This window comes from Conger conger, chromosome 9, assembly GCF_963514075.1.
Source record: "Conger conger chromosome 9, fConCon1.1, whole genome shotgun sequence".
In the NCBI taxonomy this organism is placed as follows: domain Eukaryota; kingdom Metazoa; phylum Chordata; class Actinopteri; order Anguilliformes; family Congridae; genus Conger; species Conger conger.
Genome location: NC_083768.1, coordinates 2,953,314 through 2,963,675, shown reverse-complemented (window position 1 = coordinate 2,963,675; position 10,362 = coordinate 2,953,314). Strand labels below are relative to the sequence as shown.

General features: G+C 41.7%; 2 protein-coding genes across 2 annotated transcripts; one reads left to right on the top strand and one right to left on the bottom strand.

The window, feature by feature from the left end:
* Positions 1-1,978: 1,978 nt before the first annotated feature.
* Positions 1,979-3,801, bottom strand: LOC133136153 (beta-galactoside-binding lectin-like). Its single transcript, XM_061253404.1, has 4 exons — positions 3,686-3,801; positions 3,024-3,103; positions 2,734-2,905; positions 1,979-2,319 (listed from the first exon to the last, which is right to left on the bottom strand). Exons 1-4 carry the CDS (start codon positions 3,689-3,691, stop codon positions 2,173-2,175), a joined length of 405 nt encoding a protein of 134 aa, XP_061109388.1. The 5' UTR covers positions 3,692-3,801; the 3' UTR covers positions 1,979-2,172.
* A 643-nt stretch (positions 3,802-4,444) lies between these two features.
* Positions 4,445-5,965, top strand: LOC133136681 (beta-galactoside-binding lectin-like). The gene is made up of 4 exons (XM_061254330.1): positions 4,445-4,456; positions 5,057-5,136; positions 5,244-5,415; positions 5,819-5,965. Exons 1-4 carry the CDS (start codon positions 4,445-4,447, stop codon positions 5,963-5,965), a joined length of 411 nt encoding a protein of 136 aa, XP_061110314.1.
* Positions 5,966-10,362: the final 4,397 nt, after the last annotated feature.

Genomic DNA, 10,362 nt, shown 5'->3' with positions numbered 1-10,362 from the left:
CAACCCACTGCAGAACACTAATGCACACTGAAGTGAGTTCAGGTGTGCCAGTAATTATACCCTGAGCAGGGTGCAAAGTATTGGCTCCTCCTACAACAAAAGCTGTGGCCTGCCAGCCAGTAAAACAATAGCCTAAATTAATAGCCTAGCTTACCTGAGAGAAACAAACACCTAACCCAGTTTCACTGAATCTAAATAAATACCACTTGTAATAGCTAACAAACAAACAAGTACACAACAGAACACTATAATGACAACTAAACTGAATTTAGAATCAGCAAGCAAACAAATAATACTTAACTAATCCAGGAGAAAATGCAACCAACCCACTGCAGAACACTAATGCACAGGTAAATGTATGAGTTTATACAGCTCCTTTATTCAACGCACTGTACAGTTGATGCTTCTCATTCACCCATTCTACACACACCGACAACGATTAGCTGCCATGCAGGGCACCAACCAGCTCATTGTTAGGTGTCTTGTGTGTCTTCGACACACCCAGGGTGGGATTGAACCGGCAAATCTGGCAGACGACTTCTCTTACCGCCTTAGCCAATGAGATGACCGCTCTTACCGCCTGAGCCAATGAGATGACTGTCCTTAGCGCTTGAGCCAATGAGACAACAACTCTTACTGCCTGAGCCAATGAGAGGACTGCTCTTACCACCTGAGCAAATGAGACGACTGCTCTTACCGCCTGAGCCAATGACACGTCTGCTCTTACCGCCTGAGCCAATGTCGCCCTGATCAATGCGTTATCTCAGGCCAAAGAGAGGACTCCTGTGGCTTGTGTCTGGGAGCTGTTTGGCAATGGAGTGTATCGCACTGTTTTATTGTGTCATGGTGGCACTAGGAAAACTATTTGCTTTGTTTTTTGGGTTGGACAAGAGAGGTCTTTGGGCAATTTGTCAAATCCTCTGCATGTGAATCTGCACTGATGTTCCTAGGAATTAATTATGCATGTTTTAATAGTCAAAGCACACATTTTATCACAACAGAAATGTTGTTCACCTGCCAACTTCATCACCAGCCATTTCATGCTGTTTTGAATTGTCCTTGTTAACTTGTATACATGCAGTCTCAACTGAGCATTTAAATATGCTTAAATAAGTTGCCATCCTTTAGGTTTGTCCCATTGGTAGTAGCCCAACATTGTTGATTAAAACGTATATAATATTTAGCCAAAATAAATATAATTTATTATCTTAAATCTTCAGTTTCAAATGAATATTTCTACTTTACATACCTTAGATATGGTTCACTGTGACTTGCACTTTCAAACAGGAAGTTACTGCAGAATGACATTCTGTGCTATTTTTTGAGTTGGTTTGAATAGGCCTATCCACCCTCAATCAGACCCACAACTACAGAATACAATTATTCATCAGCTGAAATAAATGACCATTGTTTTTTTTGTGAAACAAATCCCTGTAATTTGGACAGATATGAAACCTGAACCTGGTCAGGCTCATTGTCAAGTAGGATATGAGATTATACTAACTGTTTTAAGTTTGTAGTTTCTAAATATAATATATTGTATTATATGTGTTACTTTGGCAATATGACTGTAGTTGTGATTGCAGAAACACAACACAGACAAAAGCACACACATTTTGCCCAAACTAACATGTTAGGGATTCACACAAACACACACATCATTTCGTATTAAACTGAATTGAGAGAGATAGAGAGAACAAAGTGGTTTCATTGAAGGGTTTAAATCATATTTAAAATGTCAGTTTAAATTAATGTGTGATGTAATGCGTAATGTCTGAAATGTAATTTGTATTAAGCATTCGTGAGAAACACCACTCACTAGCCTAGAAAATCATGTAAATGTTAATCAAGTTGTGACCTAAGAGTGAATTTGTGACCCTTATAGTCATAAGATCTGGAGAAAGAACTGGACCCCTCTCCCCCCAATGAACAGCCACACACAGATTTACTCATGATAGAGATTTATAATTGAAGCTGGATTGATTATCATACGCAGTGGGTTTGGACAGACACCAGAGGGTCTAAATGTCGCAGAGAAGCACAAGATTAAAGGCACTGATCTCTGGGAGATCATAGCACTCGTAGCACAGCTGTAGGAAGGCACCAGGAAGCAGAAGCAGAGCAGCCAATCAGGAGCCAGAAAGGGTATATCTAGCACCTCCTGGTGGGTCTCTATTTGACATATATGCCGGTGATTCTGACGTCTCCTGTAAACCAGATTTTACTGTACTGGGGCTGTTCCAGGCGGTTGGGGAACTCCAGCATCTGGCCGTCGTGCAGGCTAATGTAAAACTTGTCATTGGCAAAGGTGATGGACACCTGGAAGAGGGAAGGAGAGAAGGTCAGGAGCGCAGAGTTATCTTACCAAAGAAGAAGGTCAACACCGTCAGGTTCACGTTTAACACACTACGACTGCAGTGAAAAACAATGAAATAACAAGCCAAATGATATAATGATATGTACTTCACACTGAATGAATTGGCTGGAATATTTCCCATTAAGCTTTCCTGGGAGGGTACAGAATCTCAGCCCCTCCCCCCTAAAGGTCAATTTCTCTTACATACAGCATTTCTGATCGCCACCGAAAGGGTCAATTTCTCTAACATACAGGACTATGAAGGAATGGTGGCTAAAGATTCCTAGGTGAACTGTCTCACAAGTGGTGCCAATTTACAGGCTGATCCATGGAACACAAGTACAGACGACTGGAAGTCTCCCTGTCTGAGGTCTCACCTCAAACTCCTCGCCCTGCCGGAAAGGAAAGTTTCTTTCATCTATCACTTCAGTACCCCAGAACCCATCCTTCATGGCATTCAGGACGATGACACCTGGGCCAGAGCCTTGAAAGCGAGGGTTGACGTGGAGCGCAATGTTGGAATCAGATTCACCCACATTGATGGCGAAACTGGGAGAAAAAGAGAGACACACAAGGGATGGATGATGGATGACCATGGATGAAGACATCAAGAGATTAAGCAGCAGCATCAAGAGGTCTCGTAGAGTCAGAGGCAGCAGTGACTCACCGATCCGGATTGGGTTTAGGGGCACCGGTGACTTGCAGTCCCATTCCTTGCTTGAAGGAAAGGTTTTGCAACTCCACTCTCTGTTTAAAACAAAGAACCAAAAATAGGACATGTATGGTCAAAACCTAAAACATTCCTTTTGTGATTTTGTGAAGCTGTGCAAATTTATCTGCATTCGGTACACTGACTCTTTCACTTCTCTAAGGCAGTAGACATCAGAAAGTCGGCAATCTGTTCAGAACTAGGACAATTTTCTCAGCAGGCAGGCTGACCTGTCAAACGAGTCTGCTGCATGTTCAGAGTTGGGGCGAGCAATACAATGAGACACAGGGACCTTGCTTTGTTAACTTTTACACAATTAACTGAGTAACTTCTCTCTTAACTGTATCAATTATTCATGCAATTATCTCATCATTCAATTGTGTGGCAGTGGTGTAATGTATACATCATGTAGATACGGGCTAGGAGCTTCAGAAAATGTTCACATCAGCCGTCAGAATGGGGAAGAATCCTTTCACTAAATGTCATGTAAAGATCATTTCAATGATAAAACAAACTTGAATTTACTAAAATCAAAGTAATTAGAGGCCTTCTCTGCGTATCATTTGCAGTATTCTCTCGTTTCTATTTTTCTGAGTAATAAAACCAAAATCTTCACTCACACTCATCTTGGCGGTTCAGTTTCTGAGTATTCACAGTTGTGCAGCTCCGATCACAACACAGGTCACAAGTTGCTGGAGAGCTGAAGATCAGAGGTGTTCTGAGTGCCTCTCTCTCTGGGTTCCTGGCCTTATATTCTCTCTGGAGGTAAAGGTGGGGCCAGTTATGACTTGTCTGTTTCGGGATTTCATAACTTCTCAACTATTATTTCTTCACTTCAGAAGAACTCTCACTGGAAATGTAAATATTTGTAATATTATTGCTTCATATTCTGAATGCATGCCATGCACCCATGAGGCATTGAGGCTGCATTATATATGCAAATGTGGTTTGCTTGATAAAAATAATGCAACACTAATTTTTAACATATGTTTTTAAACATATTGTAAACTATTACATGGTCAGTACTGGTCAGTACGTACTGTCCGAGGATGAGATTGAAGAATTCATTAACAATTTGGCCCTTTAAAACTTCTTTTGAAGTGAATGAGATTCACAATATCTAACATCCCTTACATTTTTGCTCGTTATCTGTCACAAGCACAATTTATTCTTTCAAGCAGTTTTCTAACTATATGCATTGAACATATCTGGATACAGATATCCTAGGTTACATTATATTTTTCTCCCACATCATGAATATGTGTTTTTATTATGCGTTTTTTTCAATTACATTAACATTTAAGTTTGCTTTGATCACTGAACAAAATTATTTCTGGTTCTTGTCTTTTTTAGGTGCTTTTCCTGCGCTAGAAAGCAGAATGACTTACGGGGCAAACACTTTATAAGTGACACAGCCAACTGTCACCATTCATCATGAACTGTAATATTTAGTGTCAGACAAGTTAGATATTGTGAATCTCATTCACTTCAAACTTCCACATTTGCATATATTATGCAGCCTCAATGCCTCATGGGTGCATGGCATGCATTTAGAATATAAAGCAATAATATTACAAATATTTACATTTCCAGTGAGAGTTCTTGTGAAGTGAAGAAATAATAGTTGAGAAGTTATGAAATCCCGAAACTAGCCCGTATCTACATGATGTATATACAGTTAAGATGTATGTATACAGTTAAGAGAGAAGTTACTCAGTTAATTGTGTAATAGTTAACAAAGCAAGGTCCCCGTGTCTCATTGTATTGCTCGCCCCAACTCTGAACATGCAGCAGACTTGTTTGACAGGCCAGCCTGCCTGCTGAGAAAATTGTCTTCGTTCTGAACAAATTGTGAGATTGCCGACTTTCTGATGTCTACTGCCTTAGAGAAGTGAAAGAGTCAGTGTACCGAATGCAGATTAATTTGCACAAAAGGAATGTTTTAGGTTTTGACCATACATGTCCTATTTTTGGTTCTTTGTTTTAAACAGAGAGTGGAGTTGCAAAACCTTTCCTTCAAGCAAGGAGTGGAACTGCAAGTCACCGGTGTCCCTAAACCCAATCCGGTTAGGTGAGTCACTGCTGCCTCTGACTCTACGAGACCTCTTGATGCTGCTGCTTAATCTCCGTCTTCATCCATGGTCATCCATCCCTTGTGTGTCTCTCTTTCTCTCCCAGTTTCACAATCGATGTGGGTAATTCTGATTCCAACATTGCGCTCCACGTCAACCCTCGTTTTCAAGGCTCTGGCCCAGGTGTCATCGTCTTGAATGCCATGAAGGATGGGTTCTGGTGTGCTCAAGTGACAGATGAAAGAAACTTTCCTTTCCGGCAGGGCGAGGAGTTTGAGGTGTGGCCTCAGACAGGGAGACTTCCAGTCCTCTGTACTTGTGTTCCATCGATCAGCCTGTAACTTGGCACCACTTGTGAGACAGTTCATCTAGGAATCTTTAGCCACCATTCCTTCATAGTCCTGTATGTAAGAGAAATTGACCCTTTTGGGGGGGGGTGGGGGGGATCAGAAAGGCTGAGGGGAGGGGCTGACATGCTGTACCCTCCCAGGAAAGCTTCATGGGAAATATTCCTGCCAATTCATTCAGTGTGAAGTACATTTCATCATTATATCATTTGGCTTGTTATTTCATTGTTTTTCAGTGCAGTCGTAGGGTGTTAAACGTGAACCTGACGGTGTTGACCTTCTTCTTTGGTAAGATAACTCTGCGCTCCTGACCTTCTCTCCTTCCCTCTTCCAGGTGTCCATCACCTTTGCCAATGACAAGTTTTACATTAGCCTGCACGACGGCCACATGCTGGAGTTCCCCAACCACCTGGAACAGCCCCAGTACAGTAAAATCTGGTTTACAGCAGATGTCAGAATCACCAGCATATATGTCAAATAGAGACCCACCAGGAGGTGCTAGATATACCCTTTCTGGCTCCTGATTGGCTGCTCTGCTTCTGCTTCCTGGTGCCTTCCTACAGCTTTGCTACGAGTGCTACGATCTCCCAGAGATCAGTGCCTTTAATCTTGTGCTTCACTGCGACATTTAGACCCTCTGGTGTCTGTCCAATCAATCAATCAATCCAGCTTCAATAATAAATCTCCATCATGAGTAAATCTGTGTGTGGCTGTTCATTGGGGGGAGAGGGGTCCAGTTCTTTCTCCAGATCTTATGACTAATAAGGTCACAAATTCACTCTACAGTCACAACTGTAGGGGCAACATGGCTCAGGCAGTAAGAGCAGTCGTCTGGCAGGGTTGCCGGTTCGATCCCCCGTCCGGGCTGTGTCCCTGAGCAAGACACCTAACCCCCAAATGCTCCTGACGAGCTGGTCGGCGCCTTGCATGGCAGCCAATCGCCGTCGGTGTGTGAGTGTGTGTATGAATGGGTGAATGAGAAGCATCAATTGTACAGCGCTTTGGATAAAGGCGCTATAAAAATTCCAACCATTTACCATTTACCATTTACAACTTGATTAAAATTCACAGGATTTTCTAGGCTAGTGAGTGGTGTTTCTCATGAATGCTTAATACCAATTACATTTCAGATATTACGCATTACAACACACATTAATTTAAACTGACATTTCAAATATGATTTAAACCCTTCAATTAAACCACTTTTGGTTGTTCTCTCTATCTCTCTCAATTCAGTTTAATACAAAATGATGTGTGTGTTTGTGTGAATCCCTAACATGTTAGTTTGGGCAAAATGTGTGTGCTTTTGTCTGTGTTGTGCTTCTGCAATCACAACTACAGTCATATTGCCAAAGTAACACATATAATACAATATATTATATTTAGAAACACACAGAACACACTACAAACTTAAAACAGTTAGTATAATCTCATATCCTACTAGAGCAGGGGTCGGCAACCCTGGTCCTGGAGAGCCGCAGGGTGTGCTGGCTTTCGTCTCCACCTTAAAATAAGCAACCGATTCAGACCCAAGAAACCAGGTGAGGTGAGTTAACTGTGTTATCAACGGCTTTCATTGATCAATTAATGCCAAGTAACAATGAAAGCCAGCACACCCTGCTGCTCTCCAGGACCAGGGTTGCCGACCCCTGTACTCGACAATGAGCCTGACCAGGTTCAGGTTTTATATCTGTCCAAATGACAGGGATTTGTTTCACTAAAAAAAACAATGGTCTTTTATTTCAGCAGATTAATAATTATATTCTGTAGTTGTGGGTCTGATTGAGGGTGGATAGGCCTATTCAAACCAACTCAACAAATGGCACAGAATGTCATTCTTCAGAAAGGTTTGGTGAATTCTATCATGTTGCAGAAAACCAGTTGCACTGCAGTAACTTCCTATTTGAAAGTGCAATCACAGTGAACCATATCTAAGGTATGTAAAGTAGAAATATTAATTTGAAACTGAAGATTTAAGATAATAAACAATATTTATTTTGGCTAAATATTATATATGTTTTAATCAACAATGTTGGGCTACTACCAATGAGACCAACCTAAAGGATGGCAACGTATTTAAGCATATTTAAATGCTCAGTTGAGACTGCAAGTATGCATGTATAGTTAACAAGGACAATTCAAAACAGCATGAAATGGCTGGTGATGAAGTTGGCAGGTGAACAACATTTCTGTGAAATATAGCCCACATCTGGCATTTCCCTGATGGTTTAGGCTACCTATGAATCTTTTTTCCTAAGAGTTAACAAACATACTGAATAAACCTTTTAGTTCATATTTTCTAATTTAATTTCTGACACAAATATATAGGTTAAATTATATAAAGCATGTTACGATCACAAGTTTATCACAAATCTTAGTTAAAATGAACATATTCAGTCATATATATACTGTCCCCTCCAAAGGTCCCATGTCTGTTGCTCAGTACACCAGCAGTTTCTAACTTTTTCAGTTGTTGAACAAGCTATCCCCAATTAATTCCCCCTTTTTTAAGCTTCAAAATGGCTTACTTTTTCCCAAAGACAGGTCTCTGTCCTCATGTTGGTTTATCATTTCTAACACCCACACATTGCTAAACCCAAGGCTAAAACCAAGGGTAGACATTCAGAACTATTTATTGTTTAACCAAACAAACTAACACGACACATCTGGACAACAAGAAACACCTGTCAGTCAAATGTTCCAATCTTTTGCTCACCTAAAAATAGTCTGAAAAAAGACTGTTTATATCTTGACGTCAAACTCAATTGTCTTCAGTGTATCGCAAAAATAAAGGAATTGACCCTGCTGTTCCAATACCATTGGAGGAAACTGTATGTAAAACAACTAGCCATAACATTAAAACCAACTGCTTAAACCAGCAATGCTTTAAACTGAATTAATATTTCATTTTATGATATGTGTACTTTTATAAGCAGATAATCATGAGTGAATTGCATTCAAAAGTTACATTTTTTAATGAAAATGGAAATCTTGTGAGCTCATGTGTCACGTTTCATGTTTGTCATGTCATGTTTTATGTTTAGTTATTGTCTTGGTTATGTTATTGTCATGTCACATATTATGTTAGTCTAGTTTCACCACGATTTTATGTTTCATGTCATGTTATGTTTCAGGTTTAGTTGTTACGATTTAATTGTTAGTCTTGCCATGTCATGTTATATTGTTTATTGTCATTGTTTTGCAAACGGGTTATGTCACAATTTATGTTCCATGTTATGTTATACTGTTCATTGATTTAACATACACTTTTTCGTGTCTTTCTGCAAACCTTGCATTCCTGCTTTTTCTCTCTCTCTTTCTGTCACTCACACCCTAATTGTTTCAATCTCCCTTGTCTATTTACTAACCTACTAATGCTAGATCAGGATTGGGTAATACTAATATTCTAATCATGTCTTCATGATACCTTACGTTTCTTGTGCATGTCATTTACTAATTTACTAATGCTAGGGCAGGATAGGTTTATTACTAACGATTATTAATTACCTTGTTAACTTGTCAATCCTCCACACCTGATTTCCATTCTCTTGCTGCTCTCAAACTAATTGTCTACACCTGTCTACACCTGTCTACACCTGCATATAAGCTCAGTTTCAAGTCATGTCTGTGTGAAATTGTTTGTCTCCTGTTCGTCAGTGCATTCTTTTGAGCGTTTATACCAAGCCATTGTCTACTCGTTACGATCCAAGCCTGTTTACCGACCAAAGATTATTGACTTCTGTTTTGTTGACCATTGCCTGCCTGTACCACGTCTTTGCCTGCTGTTTTTCGTACTTTTGCCCCGCGGAGCAGACTTCGGTCTTGACCCTGAACCTGTCCCCTCTTCATTGACCCTATCCCCTCTTCTCTTCTCCAAACTATCACAACTGACATTCTCCAATTTGTCACCTCCCTTGTCAACTCCTCCCTGTCAACCCCATCCTCCAAGAGGGCCCACATCACTCCGCTGCTAAAAAAGCCTAATCCCTCCATCATCCAGAACTACCGCCCGGTATCTCTTCTTCCTTTCCTTTCTAAAACTATAGAACGAGCCGCTTCTACTCAACTTTCTTCTTTCTTTTCTAACAACAACCTGCTAGACCCCCATCAGTCTGGCTTCAGATCGGGCCACTCGACAGAGACTGCGCTCCTCTCCGTCAGTGAGTCACTCCATGCCGCACGAGCAGCCTCCCTCTCCTCTGTCCTCATTCTTCTAGATCTCTCTGCTGCCTTCGACACTGTGGATCACTCCATCCTCCTGTCTGCCCTGTCAGCAACGGGCATCTGTGGCACAGCCCTGGACTGGATTGAGTCCTACCTCTCTGGTCGCTCCTTCCAGGTTGCCTGGGCTGGTTCGGTATCGACACCTCGGGCCCTCGCCACAGGAGTTCCCCAGGGCTCAGTCCTAGGCCCGCTTCTTTTTTCTCTTTACACTCGCTCCCTTGGCCCTTTGATCACTGCACATGGGCTATCCTATCACTGCTACGTGGACGATACCCAACTCTTCGTCTCGTTCCCGCCGTCTGATACGCATGTTTCAGCCCGTATCTCTGCTTGCCTGAAGGACATCCAGAGCTGGATGGACAACCACCATCTAAAGCTCAACCCAGGCAAGACTGAAATGATATTCATCCCTGCTAATACCTCTCCCCATCTGGATCTCTCCATTTCCCTCGGGGATACCACACTCACGCCGTCACCCAGTGCAAGGAACCTCGGCGTGGTGATGGACAGCAGACTGTCCCTTTCCGAGAACATTGCGGTGGTGACCCGGTCTTGCAGGTTCTTCCTATACAACATACGGAGAATCCGCCCCTTTCTCACCCCCTACTCGACCCAGCTCCTGGTCCAAGCGATGGTTCTGTCCCGCCTGGACTA

Coding starts and splice junctions, on each gene's coding strand:
- LOC133136153 (XM_061253404.1), bottom strand. Junction 2,906..3,023: donor CCTAAACCCAATCCGGATCG/GTGAGTCACTGC, acceptor TTTTTCTCCCAG/TTTCGCCATCAATGTGGGTG. Junction 2,320..2,733: donor GGCAGGGCGAGGAGTTTGAG/GTGAGACCTCAG, acceptor TCCCTCTTCCAG/GTGTCCATCACCTTTGCCAA.
- LOC133136681 (XM_061254330.1), top strand. Junction 5,137..5,243: donor CCTAAACCCAATCCGGTTAG/GTGAGTCACTGC, acceptor TTTCTCTCCCAG/TTTCACAATCGATGTGGGTA. Junction 5,416..5,818: donor GGCAGGGCGAGGAGTTTGAG/GTGTGGCCTCAG, acceptor TCCCTCTTCCAG/GTGTCCATCACCTTTGCCAA.